Below are 17,785 nucleotides of genomic sequence, written 5' to 3'. Positions count from 1 at the left end.
GTCATCATCGACAATATATAAGAGAAATCATCATCATTTTTCTTTCAAACCTTTAATGATTTAGCAATAAGGTTGTTGATTCCTAGTGCTAAACGATTTCTAGGCTCATTTGCGGATTTGGATAATAGTAGGGAGACAAAACGATTCTTTTTTTTTTTTCTCACTCGATTCGATTCACAATAATAATAGAAAAAAAGAACATAACCGAATCTTATGTAAATAAACACCAAGTCTAGTAGATAATGAACATGAATGGATATGATTACATAGACTGATGATAGTCAAATAATTATTTTTTGGAATAATATTATTTGTTCAGGTGAGAAAAACTATATATATACCTCCATATTGGTCCACCTCTATATATTCTACCCTTTTTCTTTCCTTAAAGTGTTATGTAGTACCATTTTATTCGTAAAACTAAACCACAAATGAATGCAAAATATATACCATTTTGACTCTTTAAGCATTGACCAATCATGTAAAAGAATTCTGAACATTTTGATATGACGAGCCTAGCTAGGAACAAAATGAACTGGATCGTGGGAGATACGACACTAACACGTAATTATTTCAGGGGATACATAAGGTAAGATGAATTAGTAAGGGTCCTAATTAAAAGGAGAATTTCTTGACCAACTACACAAAATAAACAAAGGATAAAGTTTGGACGTGGGAGGTTAAGCTGTATGTACCTTGTACTTGAAGACCCTTATTAGGTGAGAGCTTCATGCACACTCTCTCTAGTCTCTTCTACATTTTCCTCTTTTTCTACATTATAATTTCTACGGGATAAAATAGTAATTTTAATTCAATTATTTATAGATAATCACACATAAACACTAAAATGTAAATACTTACAAAGCAGTATCTTACAAAGCAGTCTTAATTTTAGAATTCCATGTTTTGCACTCTTGGATGGCAACTGTAATTTCCTAAATATGCAAGAACTTATAAATATGTGTATATATTATAATTAATAAATATAAAGGCAAAACCGTGTTATAATAATTGTTTTTTTAATCACATGCACGACAAAGTAAGAAGAAAAAAAAGAAAAAGCCCTACTCTAAATTTGTCTTCTTCTTTCATATTTTCCTCCTTAGAATAGTCGCAAGCCATCCCTGTCTAGTGATATATAAATTCCACCAAAACCCTAATCTCATAAAAGTTTTGGTTGTCTGGTTTTTCTTCTTCCATACAAGTAAGCCCAATATCTCACCCTATACTTGCCATATCTCGTGTTTTTTTTATTTCTTCTCGAATTCCTCTTTTAGTACCTTTATCTTATGGATTGTGAATCTTAGACATGTTACTATATGTGTTTCAAGGAGATAGAAAGGTTCTTGGATCTGGACTAAAGATCATATAAAATGGAACAAGGAGATCACCAACAGCAGAAGAAAGAAGAAGAAGCTTTGCCGCCAGGTTTCAGATTTCATCCAACGGATGAGGAGCTAATATCTTATTACTTGGTTAATAAGATCGCCGATCAAAACTTCACCGGCAAAGCAATCGCCGACGTTGATCTCAACAAGTCCGAACCGTGGGAGCTTCCTGGTACGTTAATTACTCTTAAGACTTAGCTTTCTTCCTACACACGCGCACGCACACACACACATAATAGATCACATTTATATCTCTTCGATACGTAGATAAATATTTTTTTTTTGATGGGTAGATAGATACATGTGCATATTGATATACATCGTTGATTTTATTCAAGATTGGTATGACCTTATTTATTTGGGTTAGAAAATATCCGAAGCAATTTTTTGAACATATTAAAAACCAAAATTATGTGTTTCTTCTACTTTAAGCATATACATACATGAGGAAAATGATAGAAATGAGTCATTGAATGTTAAGAACATGACACACACATATATATATATATTATATACTAGATCTACACACTTACACATAAATTTAATGATCTTCTATTTTGGGAAGCATCTAAAAGTTCATTACATATATATACACACAATATATATATATATATATATATATATATATTTCGCCTTATGAAAATGCATGCAATAATGTCATGGGATATTCTAGCTAACTAGTCGTAAGTCAGTTAGTGTAAAAGAGAGTACATTGGTTGTAATTCCTTTGTATTAGCTATCCCATTCACAATCTATAAAACTATTTTCTTGTACTATAAACTAATGAATTTTGCCCCCCAAAAAAAACTAAGGGATAAGCATGTGGTTGTGGTGCGAAGGCTAGATAGATGTAAAAATCTTTTTTCCTTTTTTCCTTTCGGTCATAATATAAATGTAAAATATATGGAATACATTTATCAAAAGAATCTTTGGAACAGATGAAGTTTCCTTAAAAAATGCTCGGTATAGAAAGAGAGAGAGAAAAAAGTAAGCATGCATCTTGAAAATAGAAAGTCACACGATGAAGTTTCCTAACAAACACTAGTTACATGAATGGAAGTCATGCATTCACTACCGTACGTACGTTAATTTCTCATCAACTTATTTTGTCTTTAGTTCCATCCATAATCAAGATATTGATAAACTAACATTATCTTTGTTTCCTATCTAGTTATCTTAGTTCCAAACTGTGCGGATTATTCAGCTTAATAACACAGTTTTAAAAAATATAACTTTAAAACATAACAAATCACTCATCTAAAAAACCTAAACATTCATCATTACTCAGCTCAAAATGTTTCCACTATTTTACAGTTAACTTCATTACTCTAGGATTCATCTAACATACCAATAATACCATCTTTTCAAAGATTCGCTTTACTAATCGTCACAAAATAATATATTATTATCGTAGATTATAGAAGCAGAAAGCTTAATTATTAGTAATATGTTAACATTTTGGAAATATTAAAAAAAAAAAGTTAATTCGCCAAGTTATTCACAAAGTTTCTATTTGAGTAAATTGTTGATAGAGAAGGCCAAAATGGGAGGAAAAGAATGGTACTTTTTCAGTCTACGGGACCGGAAGTACCCGACGGGGGTGAGGACAAATAGGGCGACGAATACAGGATATTGGAAAACCACCGGAAAAGACAAAGAGATATTCAATAGCACAACATCGGAGTTGGTCGGAATGAAGAAGACTTTGGTCTTCTACAGAGGAAGAGCTCCTCGTGGGGAGAAGACTAGTTGGGTCATGCATGAATATCGACTTCACTCTAAGTCTTCCTACAGAACCTCCAAGGTACAATATTTTCCCTCTTTGTTATTTTTACATATTTATATATACTAGCTAGCTCAATAATTCTTATTTCGTCATATATGATGGTACACGTAAATGCAGCAAGACGAGTGGGTAGTGTGTAGAGTATTCAAGAAAACAGAAGCAACCAAGAAATACATAAGCAACAGTAGCAGCAGCACAAGTCATAACCACAACCACGCAAGAGCCTCATTACTATCAACCAACAACAACAACCCTAATTACTCATCAGACCTCCTTCAACTCCCACCGCATCTACAACCACACCCAAGCCTCAATATTAACCAGTCCATCATGGCTAACGCGGTTCACCTAGCCGAGCTCTCTAGGGTCTTCCGTGCCTCCACAAGCACTACCATGGACTCTGCTCATCATCAGCAGCTAATGAACTACAACGTCCACATGCCTGTCTCAGGGCTCAATCTCAACCTTGGCGGTGCACTGGTCCAGCCGCCTCCTGTTGTGTCACTCGAGGATGTCGCCTCGGTTAGTGCTTCGTTCAACGGCGAAAACGGGTTTGGAAATGTGGAGATGAGCCAGTGCATGGACTTGGATGGATACTGGCCATCTTATTAAGTGGTAATTGTCAGTTTAAGTCCATCTTATTAAGTGGATGGATACTGGCCATCTTATTAAGTGGTAATTGTCAGTTTAAGTCCATCTTATTAAGTGGTTCTTATTTTGTTTGCACGCGGAAGAAAATTCCCTTTACTTGTTGGTAAAACCTTTTTGTTTGTTTTTATTGTCGCATTTGTTTACCTATTCTAGGAAGATATCAAGATTCAAAGGTTAGTCAAGCCAATTATGGTGTGACTCTATGATTTTCAGTTACAAATAAAATTAAAGCTGTAATATTTCCCAATATTTCAAGAAGGATAAAAGAAAAAGAAAAAAAACATGGCGTTTAAAAAAGAGTAATGGAGCAACTCCCAAATTTATCCACACAAATCACAAAATACACAAACCAAGCCCTTGCTAGATTTCCTCTAAGATGTCTAATCTTCTCTGTATAAAAAGACTGAAAACTTTGTATCCAAAAGGCATCTCAAAAGCGGAGAGAGAGAGAGAGAGTGAAGAAACACTTGTGCACAGCGAGCTTAAACCATAAGATACCTCTAACATAAGCTGTTTCTTTCATACTAACGAAGAAAACATATAGACTGTTGCTGAGGCACAAAGAGAACGTATCAAAATCCGTCTTTACCTACAAGAGTATAGCGAAAGGTCAAGCTCACTTGACACAAATCACTCCAAAGATTTAACCTCAGTCACTAGTACTCACTAATAGCTTTTACACTATATGAGCATTTAACATAAGGACTATGCATTTATGATTCAGAAACGGGACACACTATCCACATATCAACATCAGACAGACTCAAGTCTATGGAAAGTAAGTTCTGGCTTGCACATTCTTTGTTCCAGATCCATTCTGCGACGTGTATTTAAGCAGAATGTAAGATGTACCTCTAATATTTATAGCACGCGGAAGTGACAACAGCATAATCATGTGACTTCACTTGTCAGAATGACCCCTTTTGGCCTTACGGCGAGTATGGTGATGAGGCTGTCGGATAGGCTTCTTTGTCTTTGTGCTGCAATAAACATATAACAAACTCACTGAAGGTCATTAAGTTAAATCGAGGATGGAAGTATCTGTACTAACTAGAGAGAAATATACTGAAAGTTAATATTAACATCTTATAGAAAATGATTGTTTATAAGAAACTTGCCAGAAGAGCGAACAGAGAAATTTGTACACTATGAAGATGGGTAACGCCAACAAAGCAGACGCCTGCAGTGAACAGTTCAACTTTTAAGTTGAGAGGCAAAAGAACAAAAAAGCATGATGTCTTAAAGAGTACAAGACCAGAAAACATACTGTAAACCAAATGAACTCTTTCGTGGCAAAAGGTTCCATCAGCTCATGGCTCTTCAATTTTCTTTCGACATTGGCTTGAAGCTTCACAGATAGACACACTTATCAGCTTAAAAGACAACATATTCCTCCAGAAATGGTACTACTATTCATAACTCGAATGTATATATAATATACACAGTGCTTCCCATTCTGACCTGATGGTGATACGTTGAGGCAGATTTTAGGGACTCTTTGTAGATGTGAACAACCTTCTTTGTGTAAGGTTTCATGGTAGCTCTCACCTTATCAACATGTGGTTTTGTGGCCGTGGCTACTTGATCAACGTATGGCTTGCTAAATTTTTTAGCCTCCTGGAGAGCAAAAACAGAACGCATTAAGTGGATATTGTTGATATAAGGTGAAAGACTAATATCAAAAACAAAAAGAAAAATACTTCACCTGGTAATAGGGATCTACATGTTCTTGAAACTTAACAATATGTGGAGTAACTGCACTCTTGGAAGCATGGTAAGCCTCTTTCGCTTTGGTAGATAGTGTTTGCACGTGTGGCTCAACATGTGTTTTAACAGTCTCTTTCATTGCCGGAATATATTTCTGGAAACAGAATTGCATAAGCATAAGCATAACCATAAGAGCCTCATGAGGAGTAATGATAGACATTGGTTGTAAGCTGCTTACAGTTTTAACATTAGCCATGTGCGGTTTAGCCCATTTTTCAGCTTGATTTTTGGCTTGTGTCACCTAATAGATAATTAAACTTCATTAGACATACGTTTCCTTAAATAGACATGTATCACCATTCAAATCGATAAACAGTACCTTATGAGTTACTTTTTCCAAAACTGGTTTTCCGTGGGCGTCCCAATGTGTCCCAGCAACAGTCTGAGTTCAGGAAGTGCTGACTTTAGTTGAGAAAATCTATTGTGTCAGAAAGTCGTAAGAGACAAACTCTATTTACCTGAAATTTAGCCCAGTGTACAACAAGCCAAGGGGGAAGCCACGCGCCATGAACCTCCATCAGTTCCTTAGCCTTTGTGGTTGCTTCATTCTTTGTCCGCACCATCTCTTCCTATAATTTCATTTTGAGAAGATTAAAAAGTGATGGAAAAAAACCAAAAGTCGAGGAGAACAAAACTAAAACCAGGAGCATCATATCATCATACCTCGGAGAGTTTAAGAGCACGCTCAAGTTTTCGTATTTTGTTCTTCTGCTCTTCATTTGTCTTGTGAAACTGCAGGACTCTCTTGTTAAATTTGGCAAAAAAAAACAAAAAGCACGCATCCATACTTGACTTGCATACAATTCCAANACAATTCCAATTTCTACAGTAAAACCAAACATCGACTTTGAAAAGGAGTTGTCCTGCAGAACAGACAATATAACTAGGACACAAAAACTCCAAAGGGAAGAACAAACAAAGTTACTCAGAGCTATATTTAATTGGCTAAAACCTTAACAAAGTCCAGCAAAAGATGAAACAAGGTAGATAAATAAGAAAAATCAATTACTTAGCACGACCAGAGTTAAGCTATATAAATGATTAACAGAGATACTAATAACGTGACTCACGAGAAAAAAGCACCAAAAGAATGTAAAGAACATACTTTCTCAAGTCTCGAGTTCAATTCATTTAGCTTTTTCTCAGCTGCACTACTCCGTGCTTCTGTGGATTCTTTCTCCTTGTTTTTTTGCTCTAGAAAGTTCTTGAGTACCTCAACCTGAAACGTTGAGAATAAGAATTAAGCAACATATATGCATATAGCCATATACAAGATGAGTCCTCAAAATAAAGATCTCTCACCTGCTTCTCTAACTCAGCAGCTCGTGCTTGTGCTTTACTCAACAATTCCACAGAATCTGATGAACCTTTTTTCTGATGAAGAAAAAATACACAATCGGTGAGTCCAAACTGAAAGCAAGATTAAAAAAACTAGATACAAAGATGAGTGAACAAGGAAGTAATTGAAGTGAGACACCACTACAAGCATACCTTTAGTGAAGAAACCTCAGTCTCCAGAGAAGCAACTTTGGCTTGTCTCTCTTGAAGAAGCTTCTCCCTGTCTGCTACTAACTCTTCTCTCCCTTTAAGTTCTCTTGTTTTCTCATCAATTTGAGATTCTTCACCAACCCCAAACAAACAAACAAAAAACATCAAAATTAGAGAATTCGCACAAGTTAAAAAAATCTAACTGTAAGATTCCGAGTGTAAAAACCTAGGGCACGGATTTTAGAATTAAGTTGATCCAATTCGATTTCACCGCCGTCGGATCGGAGTTTCGGTTCTTCACCGCCGTCGATTCCAGCGTCGGCGAAGACGACACAAGTGGTGAAATTGAAAACCAAGGCGAGAAATAGTAACAAAGCCACGAGTTTCGCGGCCGCCATGTTATGAATAAACTATCAAAGAAGATTGATCTCGCCGGAGATTTGCCAACAGAAAACAGGATTTTTTTTTTTGGGTTCTCTCTTCTTCGAATGTGTTTGTTTGATCAAATTGGACTCTTAAAAAAAAAAAGACGACAAGTTATTTTTCTTTGTGTGAGTGTGATGAGAGTGTGGTTTGGTGACTAACACGTGGCAATATATTCTCAGGATATGGAAAGAAAACTTACTACTGAAGGTATATAAAGTCACTGTGATACGCAAATTGAATTAATATTTCTTACTACTTTTGAAGAAAATACTAAATTGGTTTGGTTTGGATTGGAAATCCAATACAACATCTTATACAGTATCCATAATTTTGTGAATACTTTTTTCGTGTCGGTTTAAAATTAATTTTGATTTAGTACAGTTTTGATTAAGTAGTGAACTAAATTTTTTCATAGAATCTAAATAAATTGAATTAAAGATATTAACCACAGATTCTCATTAGTCATGTTTGTGAATGTGATAGGTATCTTTAAATTTTAAAATAATTTTTAAAAAGTATCTTTAAATGTGTGAATATGTTGATTAGTGTCTTTATAGAGTCTAGAGACACTTCAGCTCTTCAAAACAAAGGTGTTTTTCAAATTTTTAAAATTTAATTTATTTTTAAGATATCAATCAACACATAACTTAGTAAAAAAAAAATGATTTAAAAGATTTTCAAATGTTTCTCTAATTCTATCAATTATAATATTTTAATCGAATAGAATAGCATAATAATAGATACCAATTTTTCTCTTTTTTGTTCCCATAAGTGTTTTTGTGATTATTACATAATGTTTAAAGTACATTTATATCTATACAATCATTGAATCCTCAGTATTAAAATTGTTTTCGGTAATAAATTAACTTTAAAACATTCTGTAATAAACTAATAGAGTAATGTTTTTGGGTTGCACTTGCACATGTGCGCACAGGGCTCAATGGCCAAGGGTAGGTGGATAGGTACGGTCGTACAATGCCTTAATTGCGGGGGAAAAATAAATAACAGTTGGGCCGTGAGGAGATTATTAGTGGGCTTTATTTGTTATCTAATCAAGCCCAACCGCTAGACTCTTATAAAAACATTCTATTCAACAACGAACTGACCTGACCTTCCTCCTATCACAGAAGGGATTGAAACGATTGATTAAAAAGAAAAAAAAAAGGGGTTTGTTAGCCGGCGATCCCTACACCAAATCCTTGACGTCGCTACAACTTATCGTTGTTGTTCCTCTCTGATAGCCGCTGCCATGTCCAACCGAACCCACCACCCGGAAGCTGACGAGGCTTTGGCAAAGAAGAATAAGGAAGAGCCATGTTTCGAGCTATCAGGGAAACTTGCTGAAGAAACCACTAGATACAAAGGCATTACACTTCTCTTTAATGAGCCACCGGATGCTAGAAAACCCAATGACAGATGGAGACTTTATGTTTTTAAGGATGGTGAACCACTGAATGAGCCACTTTGCATCCATCACCAAAGCTGTTATCTATTTGGACGTGAGAGAAAGATCGCCGACATTCCTACTGATCATCCGTCCTGCAGCAAACAACACGCTGTTATTCAGTATCGGGAGGTGGAAAAAGAGAAACCATATGGTATGATGGGTAAGAAGCAAGTGCGGCCTTACATTATGGATCTTGGTAGTACCAATAAGACTTACATCAATGGAAGTCCGATTGAGCCGCAACGGTACTATGAGCTTTTTGAGAAAGATACCATAAAATTTGGCAACAGCAGCCGAGAGTACGTATTGTTGCACGAGAGTTCTACTGAGTGAATGAAATCAGAGTCAAGCAGCAACTGTCAACAATACGTACTCTCGGCTGCTTGAACCTGCTCATGTGTCTGATTTTTACTGTGCTGGTGATAGTCTTCACGTTACGAAATAACATTTTCTAAGGTATGGGTATGGCTATTTAATTTTGTTTGTCAACAAGTTCAAGTTGGTTTAGAATAGATCATTAAATAACCCCAAAGCATCTGATTAGCCCAATATTTAAACAGAAAAACAATTAACCTCTAATCCAATTAATTAAATCAGAGTTAGAGGGTCACCACCTCTATATATCCCCGACTAAATCCATCACGTCCTCATCACTACACAGAAAGAGACAAACGCTAAACCATCACATAAACAAGACATTTTACCAAAACTATTTCTTGTCTTGTGTCTTCTATCCCCGCCATGGAAGACAAGAAGTCCAACAAGATCAGAGAGATCGTTAAGCTTCAACAGATTCTCAAGAAATGGCGAAAACAAGCGATTGCATCAAAGGCAGCCAAGAGCAACACCACCGAAGAGAACAATAACAATGGCGGAGGTAGCAAGAGCATCAAGTTTCTGAAGAGGACACTGTCATTTACAGATGTAACAGCCGTGCCGAAAGGGTATCTAGCTGTCTCGGTCGGGTTAGAGAAGAAGAGGTACACAATACCAACAGAGTACCTTAGCCACCAAGCTTTCTATGTTCTTTTACGTGAGGCAGAAGAAGAGTTTGGGTTTCAACAAGCCGGTCTCTTGAGGATTCCTTGTGAAGTTTCTGTTTTCGAGAGCATATTGAAGATAATGGAGGAGAAGAACGAAGGGTACCTGGTGAAGACAACAACGGCTAAGCAGGAGTGCAAGTTCAATGCAGCGGCAGATGACAAGACGAGTTACCGGCATCCATCGGATTGTCCGAGGACTCCTTCACACCAACCTCACAACATCCCAATGTGCAGATAGTTTTGTTCATTCCTTTTCTGCATCTTTTTTTCCCCTCCTCTTGTATTGACTTGAGCCATTCTGCTTATTCCCATTTTTTGTTTCTCTAGGAATATGGATTTGTGTGCTTCAAAACTTCCGAATAAGAGGATATATTTCTGAATAATGGAATATACAAACAGATCATTGAAACTATTATAAGGACCTCTCTGTTCTGTTTCTGACTTTTGTTGTGGCTACCTTAGACTGATGAAAACTTAAAAAACTCTTATTTCTTTCTCTGCTCTGGTGGAATTTCTCAGAAAAACCCACCAGCCCATTGATCTAACTATCTATTCCTGATTACAAACGCAGTAGCATCGTGGTACAAGAACAAATCAGATACTGTATAAGCGAACCAGGCAAAAACAATATTTGAACTTGTACACAAATTTTTATAAATCCTTTGTAATCCAGTCGTCTGCATTTGCAATACAAGTCAGTAGAAACATATCACATCGGCAAGATATTCATGATAACCAAAGATTTTGTTAGTTTGGAAACTAATGGAAGTTGATCTTTATCTCAGTATATAGAACCTAATGAACTAGAGGAGAACAAGTATCACTGATTAAACCTATGTTTTGTCTTCTAACTCTAAGCAGAAATCACATTCACAAGAATCCAAAACGCTGTGCCTATTAAGAGAGAGAGAGAGACAGAGAGAATGGTTCAAGTTTCTATTTGTGCAGTTTGCGTTCTTCCCGGAACAGCCATGTGAATGGAAGTTAGAGTTAGGTTAAAGTAATCAGAAGATTTAAAATAATAGGATAATGTAATCATAACAATAATTACGGAATTGTACTTTTAATCACCAAGTGGAATGTGGTTATTAAACTATTCAAAGGAAAAAGTACGGTATCCTAAGCTTCTCTTCTATAATAAAGATAATTAGTAGTATAATAAGCTAATAGCAGAGTCACAGGAATATTCTCATGTAAACTAAGTAGCTCCATTATTGTGATCACATGCATATAACGTCCGAAAGAGTACGGCAAATCAAAACTCAAAAGGACTGAGTTAACCATCCCTTAAACCAAAACATGATTCAAGAAAAGGGAGAGAAAGATGTTCATGAAATCACATGTTGGTTCTCCTCTGCCATATGATTAATGAGTGTCAAAGTCAAAACATAAAACATAGAGATCCGATAAAAGGGAAAACGCCACATGACATCTTTGTTCCTTGAGATTTAATACCATCTATTAATCTAAACAAATCGCCTAATACATGTGCATTCATAATCATCTCCTGAACCTGTTATCGAGGATATAATGTATTACAGGTTCTGTAAAGACAGCAAGATCCATCATCAGCAAATTACCAAGAACAATAACCATATGCCTTGGAGTCATAAAAACAGTTGGAGTGTGTACTAGTAGTAGTTTTCTTCTGCTTTCAAGATGAGTGTAGAGGTTATAACGACAACCAAATCCTATTACAAAGGCAATTAATCAATTAAAGAATAAACCTATCCACATGAGACACATTGCAGACAAAAATCAATTAAGTAAAAGGTGTGGAAGTCAGCTTTCACACATGAACATAGAGACCAGTAAAGAAGCCAATGCGATTCACTAGTCTGCTTAATGGTTAAAACTTACAATGTACTTAATGCATTTGGCTATATTTGAGCAGAGTAAAGACAATATACAATATATAACAATTGGGAAAAAAGAAAGGAACCTGAAAACTCAAATGGGTACATACATTGAAGATACCACAAGGAAAGCTTTTAGAACATAAGTTCATCGCCGTCTTCTGAATTAGGAAATGTGACACACTTGAACACTTTACACTTTCCACACAACACAAATCCAACCTGTATTCAAGTTCACCATTTTCATAGCTTCACCTCATACATTTTTCAATCAACGAAAAAAAAAAAAAAAAAAAACTTGCTCGTTATGTTACTTACAGCTTTACAAGTTGGGCATCGTCGATAGATTCGATTGTTCTCAGATTTCACATTTGTTTTCTGACCTTTACAGAAATCACAAAGCAACCATCCTTTCCCGTTACAATCCTCACACAATATCACAGCTCCATCGAAATCGCCCTTCAGCGAATAAAAATAAAAATTCCTCAATTTCGAAAATCACAGGCGAATTCGATTTCAGATTTCATAGGAATTTTTTGTTTGTTTGTTTGTTGGTACCTGCTCGACGAGCTGGGGATCTAGTTGTTGCTGTAGTGGAACGCATCGAGGTGGCTTAAAGAGACAACAGTTACTTCGACGCGACGTGGATGAAGCCGGAGACGGTGATGGTGATGATGACGATGATGATGGTGATGGCATGAGGCGTAAATAAGATGAATTCGGAGGATGAAACGTTATCCAAGTCGCCATACTTTTTTTTTTTTTTGCTTTCTTTTTCTAATCCAACTTCGGCGACGGTTGATATTCTCACTGAACAACAGTCAACTCAACACAAAGTCCGGTAGTACAGTAAATTAGTGGGCTGATAATGGGTCGTTTGAAGGCCCATTGATTTGGATCAAAAAATAAACCCATAACAGAAGAGAAATTAGTTGCAACGTGAAACTCTTTTCTTTTTTTCAAATGTCACACAAACATTCTCTTTTCCATGAACTTATAGTACGCTAAATCCATTGGTTGTTCAAATCTTTGTAACTCAATGCACTTAATTCAATGGTGAAATTCTCAGATATGTCTTCTCTTGGATCATAGTGTATAATTATATTCATTTGACGTAAATTCAAAGATTTACATATCACTATTTGTGTGTTAATGTCCAACTCATAAAACAATATCATTTGATGAGGTATATTCTTAGATCTTTTTCTGATTTTTTCGATTCACGCATGTTATTCATCACATTAATAATGTCCCTGTTGGTAGCCTTGCTAAATGTGTTCGAGTAAGAGGTGGTCTTTTCTCCTATGTAAGCTCTCAGGTTCCGGAGTAGTTGTCACATGAGGCCGGCCTTTCCCAACAAAATTCCCATCGATATATTGTAAATAGATAATATGATCATTGATTCTTTGTTTTTTTTTTATTCTTTTTCTTTTAATGCATAAATTTGAGACATCTTATTTAAAATTAAAAGCACAGATAGTACATTCCCATTATTATTTAATGGCAAAGGCCTATTTGCTTCTATTACTTTGGAATTCTTTTGGTTTCTGAAATGCACTTAAATTGGAGTTCGTACAGGACTAAAGTTTTTAATTCATTCCTTGCTTGGGTTCTTGTACCATCTTCTACTCATTCTTCTTTTTCTTTTTCCTTTTTCTTCCTTTACAATATCGGAAAAAATTGTTTTTTTATGTCAACAACTAAAGGATATAAAGTTCCATGCCTGCTCTGTTTTGTCATCGTGGCTATTTACTTTTGTTTGTCATTTTAAACTGCTCGTGTTTGTTTTTTGGTAGTCATCGACTAAAATCTCTTGTAGCATACTAGCATCTACATTTCTTGCTCCCCTGGCTACTGTGTTGCATTTGTTGCTTCTTTATAGTTGACATCAGTTATTAGTAAGCTCTATCTAACTCTTGGCACTGTTGGTTTTCTACATTTGTGAAAGTAGTACTCATATATGTTTTTGGACTGTTTTTATAAATGTTATGAGTACTTTAATACTCATTTAAGTATGAATATTGATTTATCTTGATTCTTGCATATCTCTGTTATAGCTTTGTAGGGTTTGGTTTAGGGTTTAAGGTTTAAGCTATCAGAATTTGTTTTTAAAAGCTAGACGAACTTATTGGTTGGAGGTGACTTTAGGGATGGCAGAGAGGAGAAGTAGCAACATAGAAGAAGTTGTTATCAATGTTTCAGAGAAAGAGGATGCATCAGCATCTTCTTCTTCCAAGGTAGCTGCTACAACAGATTCAGATACAAGGACTAGGAAACCAAAGCCGTTAAGCATTTCTGCCAATGAAGGTCTAGCTCCAAGGAGATCTCTTTCGAGGTCAAGTTACTCCAAGCCTAATTCAAGGTTTGGGAAACAAGAGTCTTTTCAATTCGATAAGACTATACTAGAGGAAAATGGTGGAACCCCTAGGGACCATTCATTCTCAAGGACTTTCAGCAAGAATAATTGTGTGGACGCAGCAGAACTGAGTAAAGTTGATGAGGAGGAAGTCGATGAAAACGATGAAATCTACGAAAAGGTTATGCTATACCGAGTGAAGCGTGGTGGAATGAAACCTCTGGCTCTTCTTGAATTGGCAGTGTTCGTGGCCATATTATGCACTTTGGTTGTTAGCTTAACCGTTAATAAGGTGAACAAGCATTGCATTTTGGGTTTACAAGTCTGGAAATGGTGTGTATTTGTGATGGTGACGCTGAGCGGCATGTTCGTGACAAATTGGTTAATGCATTTAGCGGTGTTCATTATAGAAAGGAACTACCTCTTACGGAAGAAAGTGTTGTACTTTGTGCATGGTTTGAAGAAGAACGTTCAAGTCTTCATTTGGTTCAGCCTGATTCTGGTTGCTTGGGTTATTTTGTTTGAAGAAGACCATAAACACTCTCGTAAGACCAAGAAGTTTCTCGACCTTATTAATTGGACTATTGTTTCCCTTCTCATTGGATCAATTCTTTTCTTGTTGAAGACGTTAGCCTTGAAAGTGCTTGCTTCAAAGTTCAACGTCAGAAACTTCTTTGAGAGAATTCAAGAGTCAATCTTTCACCAGTACGTTCTCCAGAGCCTCTCGGGACCTCCACTTATAGAAGAGGCAGAGAGAGTTGGGCGCGAGCCAAGCACGGGCCACCTTAGCTTCACGAGCACCGAGGATGGAACGGTGAGAGAGAAGAAAGTGCTTGATATGGGGAAGGTTCACAGGATGAAACAAGAGAAGGTCTCTGCTTTGACAATGCGAGTTTTGATTGAAGCCGTGGGATCTTCGGGTCTCTCAACGATATCTAACACTTTAGATGAGTGTAATAATAAGAGAAAGAAAACTGATAAAGAAATAACTAATGAGATGGAGGCTGTGGCTGCTTCTTATGATATTTTCAACAATGTTGCTCGGCCGAACCACAAGTGAGTACTCATCACAAAATACTCTTGCTTTATTCTAGTTTGCATCTTAATCATATATACAAACATGATGTTGGTTCTTTTCAGTTACATAGAGGAAGATGACATGTTGAGGTTCATGATAAAGGAAGAGGTAGAGCTTGTTCTTCCTTTGATTGAAGGCGCCGAGGCCGGAAAAATCACACGCAAAGCTTTTACAGAATGGGTGGTAAGCATTTGTGTCCATGCCTTATTTTTTTGGAGAAGATAAATGTGTAAGCAGTTGTTGACCATTTTTTTTTGGACAGATTAAAGTTTACACTAGTCGGAAAGCTCTAGGACATTCATTGGACGACACAAAAACAGCGGTTAAGCAGGTTGACAAACTTATAATTGGAATCTTGACCGTTGCCACCTTCATCATTTGGTTGATACTTCTTGATATAGCAACAACGAAGTTTTTGGTGGTCTTCTCCACACAATTCGTGGGTCTTGCTTTCATGATTGGAAGTACTTGCAAGAATATCTTTGAATCCTTTGTGTTTGTGTTTGTGATGCACCCTTACGATGTTGGTGACCGTTGCGTTGTTGACGGTGTTATGGTAAGTAACTTTGACGTTTTCCTTGCTCACTATTAACTACTCATTTAAAACAATTAAACAAAACATCCATTGCTTTTCTTTTTGTAAAGTTGCTGGTTGAAGAAATACATCTTTTAACAACCGTGTTCCTCAAGATTGACAATGAGAAAGTGTTCTATCCAAATGCGGTTTTAATATCGAAACCAATAAGTAATTTCTACAGAAGTCCAGATATGGGAGACTATGTAGAGTTATCCATCGCATTCTCAACACCAGCCGCGAAAATCGCCACTCTCAAGGAAAAAATCACAGAGTAAGTATCAGGCAAAACAAAAACCCTCTAGTGATCACTCACTCACTCACTCACTGTGTCTTCATTTTTTTCTTGGTCAGATACTTGGTACAGAACCCACATTATTGGTATCCAGAAGCCATGTTGATGGTGAGAGCGATTGAGAATGTGAACAAACTGAAAATGAATCTGCTCTTCCAGCACACGATGAACTTCCAGAAGTTTGCAGTGAAGAGTCTCAGGAGAACCGAGCTGATCATCGCGGTCAAGCAAATACTCGAGGCTCTTGAGATCGATTACTCCCTCCTTCCTCAAGATGTTCATCTCACCGGGCACAAGTGATAGTTTCTTTCTTCCTTTTTGCATTTGATTTCACTACTACTTGTATTACCTTCATTTGCTTCGGTTTAATAATCTATCTTCTATCTACAGCAACCTTTTACCTAGTTACTAATAAATGTTAATGCTATCTACAACACATTTGTTGTCCATTTTTTTGCTTTTCAACATCTTGATTTTGTTCTTCCCAAATCCATAACTAGTACTGTGGCTAATTCAAAAAAATCGACTCAAACAAAGCAATTGAGCTCTCGTAAATGATAAATGCAAACGAGGAGGAATCAAAACATGTATATATGTGTACTTAATAATAATAACATACAGCACAAGAATCTGCCGCTGTTGTTCTTATTCCTTGTTTAGTTGAAGTAATACCAGACCCCCCCCCCCAAGTTCTAATAATGTAATGTATTCATGAAGAACCTAACCCTTCCTAGAGGATTCTTCAGAACACCAACAATATAGTGACCCAATCTAGTGTCTACCAAACTTATCTTGAATGTGGTGGCCAAGCCCAGTCATGCCTCAGATTCAGGTAAATTCAACTCTTGAGCAAAATCTTTAGTCATCTTCAAGAAACCTTCCATGTGAAGTTGCTTCCATTCCTTTCCATAAACATAAATACATACACCAATTCAAACAAGCCATGATCCAGCACATAAAAAGACATAATCTGTTTGAACAAGTAAAGATATATAAGCTTCACCTCGAAATCCCAAGTACCGTAGAGGTCAGGATCATCTTTATTAGCCCATATGTAAGTTTGTGTCTGCAGTTTCTCAGAACTATCCTGTAGATTGAAAAGAAGATAAACACAAAAACACTTCAACATCTCTACATTGAAATCTATAGAAATGGAATGAAGAATGATCACACTCACAGTTAACAAAACTTGAACGTTCTGTCTTTCATACTCAGTATCCTCAAACTCATCTAAAACATAAAGTTCATGATCTGTGATTCCAAATAACACCTACACAGTACACACACACACAAAAAAAAAATCAAAATATTCCCAAATCTCTTAGATTTTGAAATCCCTAAGAGTCATGAATCTGATTCGGATACTGACCCTGCCAGAGACTGTATCGGCTTTAGCTGGTAGAATCGCCGGATAAACACGTCCTTTGATGCTGAATCTATGGCTGCAAAAATCTCAAAATCAATTTCAACAACTTGAATCGATCAGAGAGAAAGAGAAGGCATCGTACAAATCAGGGAGGATCGCGGAGGATGTTTGAGGGATACGGTTGAGGAGGAGACGAACAACGTCGTCGGCCATGAGACTACCGTAGACGAAGACACTGTGCATTGCCACTGTAGTAGTACCACT

The 17,785-nt window shown here is 36.5% G+C and overlaps 7 protein-coding genes across 8 annotated transcripts; 4 read left to right on the top strand and 3 right to left on the bottom strand.

Annotated features, from left to right (window-relative positions):
• Positions 1,168-4,074, top strand: LOC104752082 (protein CUP-SHAPED COTYLEDON 3-like). Its single transcript, XM_010474148.2, has 4 exons — positions 1,168-1,204; positions 1,332-1,560; positions 2,921-3,192; positions 3,292-4,074. Exons 2-4 carry the CDS (start codon positions 1,374-1,376, stop codon positions 3,784-3,786), a joined length of 954 nt encoding a protein of 317 aa, XP_010472450.1. The 5' UTR covers positions 1,168-1,204; positions 1,332-1,373; the 3' UTR covers positions 3,787-4,074.
• Positions 4,095-7,596, bottom strand: LOC109124521 (apolipoprotein A-IV-like). Its single transcript, XM_010474149.2, has 14 exons — positions 7,307-7,596; positions 7,084-7,211; positions 6,895-6,966; positions 6,698-6,811; positions 6,256-6,324; positions 6,051-6,161; positions 5,912-5,974; positions 5,771-5,833; positions 5,531-5,686; positions 5,287-5,442; positions 5,093-5,173; positions 4,944-5,005; positions 4,678-4,805; positions 4,095-4,414 (listed from the first exon to the last, which is right to left on the bottom strand). The coding sequence occupies exons 1-13, from the start codon at positions 7,476-7,478 to the stop codon at positions 4,727-4,729; spliced, it is 1,326 nt and encodes a 441-aa protein (XP_010472451.1). The 5' UTR covers positions 7,479-7,596; the 3' UTR covers positions 4,095-4,414; positions 4,678-4,726.
• Positions 8,732-9,286, top strand: LOC104753958 (FHA domain-containing protein DDL-like). The gene has a single exon (XM_010476132.2). It carries the CDS (start codon positions 8,756-8,758, stop codon positions 9,284-9,286), a length of 531 nt encoding a protein of 176 aa, XP_010474434.1. The 5' UTR covers positions 8,732-8,755.
• Positions 9,352-10,581, top strand: LOC104752081 (auxin-responsive protein SAUR32-like). Its single transcript, XM_010474146.2, has one exon. The coding sequence runs from the start codon at positions 9,695-9,697 to the stop codon at positions 10,232-10,234; it is 540 nt and encodes a 179-aa protein (XP_010472448.1). The 5' UTR covers positions 9,352-9,694; the 3' UTR covers positions 10,235-10,581.
• On the bottom strand, positions 11,324-12,647 carry LOC104752080. 2 transcript variants are annotated; one of them, XM_010474145.2, is made up of 4 exons: positions 12,411-12,647; positions 12,171-12,311; positions 11,963-12,074; positions 11,324-11,687 (listed from the first exon to the last, which is right to left on the bottom strand). In XM_010474145.2, the coding sequence occupies exons 1-3, from the start codon at positions 12,600-12,602 to the stop codon at positions 11,988-11,990; spliced, it is 420 nt and encodes a 139-aa protein (XP_010472447.1). In that variant the 5' UTR covers positions 12,603-12,647; the 3' UTR covers positions 11,324-11,687; positions 11,963-11,987. The 2 variants fall into 2 exon arrangements, with proteins under 2 accessions (XP_010472447.1, XP_010472446.1); XM_010474144.2 differs by lacking the exon at positions 11,324-11,687 and having other exon boundaries at positions 11,809-12,074.
• On the top strand, positions 13,611-16,590 carry LOC104752077 (mechanosensitive ion channel protein 9-like). Its single transcript, XM_010474142.2, has 6 exons — positions 13,611-13,750; positions 14,001-15,264; positions 15,349-15,469; positions 15,549-15,842; positions 15,932-16,134; positions 16,215-16,590. The coding sequence occupies exons 2-6, from the start codon at positions 14,003-14,005 to the stop codon at positions 16,453-16,455; spliced, it is 2,121 nt and encodes a 706-aa protein (XP_010472444.1). The 5' UTR covers positions 13,611-13,750; positions 14,001-14,002; the 3' UTR covers positions 16,456-16,590.
• On the bottom strand, positions 16,696-17,779 carry LOC104752079 (AIG2-like protein A; the record flags this gene model as incomplete). Its single annotated transcript, XM_010474143.2, is given in 5 exon segments — positions 16,696-17,057; positions 17,159-17,242; positions 17,333-17,425; positions 17,525-17,597; positions 17,664-17,779. Coding segments are annotated over 5 exon segments (453 nt in total), but the record flags the coding sequence as incomplete, so codon positions are not given.

This window comes from Camelina sativa, chromosome 16 (genome assembly GCF_000633955.1).
Source record: "Camelina sativa cultivar DH55 chromosome 16, Cs, whole genome shotgun sequence".
In the NCBI taxonomy this organism is placed as follows: Eukaryota; Viridiplantae; Streptophyta; class Magnoliopsida; order Brassicales; family Brassicaceae; genus Camelina; species Camelina sativa.
Note: the sequence above shows the minus strand (reverse complement) of the source record. Positions and strands in the feature narration are given on the sequence as shown.

Bases quoted from the DNA above. Each gene is read 5' to 3' on its own strand.
- LOC104752082 (XM_010474148.2), top strand. From the start codon at position 1,374: ATGGAACAAGGAGATCACCAACAGCAGAAGAAAGAAGAAGAAGCTTTG. The intron at 1,561-2,920 runs GTACGTTAATTA...AATTGTTGATAG, and splicing joins CGAACCGTGGGAGCTTCCTG to AGAAGGCCAAAATGGGAGGA. The intron at 3,193-3,291 runs GTACAATATTTT...ACGTAAATGCAG, and splicing joins CTTCCTACAGAACCTCCAAG to CAAGACGAGTGGGTAGTGTG.
- LOC109124521 (XM_010474149.2), bottom strand. From the start codon at position 7,478: ATGGCGGCCGCGAAACTCGTGGCTTTGTTACTATTTCTCGCCTTGGTT. The intron at 7,212-7,306 runs GTTTTTACACTC...GGGTTGGTGAAG, and splicing joins TTCTAAAATCCGTGCCCTAG to AATCTCAAATTGATGAGAAA. The intron at 5,687-5,770 runs GTAAGCAGCTTA...TTCTGTTTCCAG, and splicing joins ACATGGCTAATGTTAAAACT to AAATATATTCCGGCAATGAA.
- LOC104753958 (XM_010476132.2), top strand. From the start codon at position 8,756: ATGTCCAACCGAACCCACCACCCGGAAGCTGACGAGGCTTTGGCAAAG.
- LOC104752081 (XM_010474146.2), top strand. From the start codon at position 9,695: ATGGAAGACAAGAAGTCCAACAAGATCAGAGAGATCGTTAAGCTTCAA.
- LOC104752080 (XM_010474145.2), bottom strand. From the start codon at position 12,602: ATGGCGACTTGGATAACGTTTCATCCTCCGAATTCATCTTATTTACGC. The intron at 12,312-12,410 runs GTACCAACAAAC...TATTCGCTGAAG, and splicing joins ATCCCCAGCTCGTCGAGCAG to GGCGATTTCGATGGAGCTGT. The intron at 12,075-12,170 runs GTAAGTAACATA...ACTTGAATACAG, and splicing joins GATGCCCAACTTGTAAAGCT to GTTGGATTTGTGTTGTGTGG.
- LOC104752077 (XM_010474142.2), top strand. From the start codon at position 14,003: ATGGCAGAGAGGAGAAGTAGCAACATAGAAGAAGTTGTTATCAATGTT. The intron at 15,265-15,348 runs GTGAGTACTCAT...GGTTCTTTTCAG, and splicing joins GTTGCTCGGCCGAACCACAA to TTACATAGAGGAAGATGACA. The intron at 16,135-16,214 runs GTAAGTATCAGG...TTTCTTGGTCAG, and splicing joins CTCAAGGAAAAAATCACAGA to ATACTTGGTACAGAACCCAC.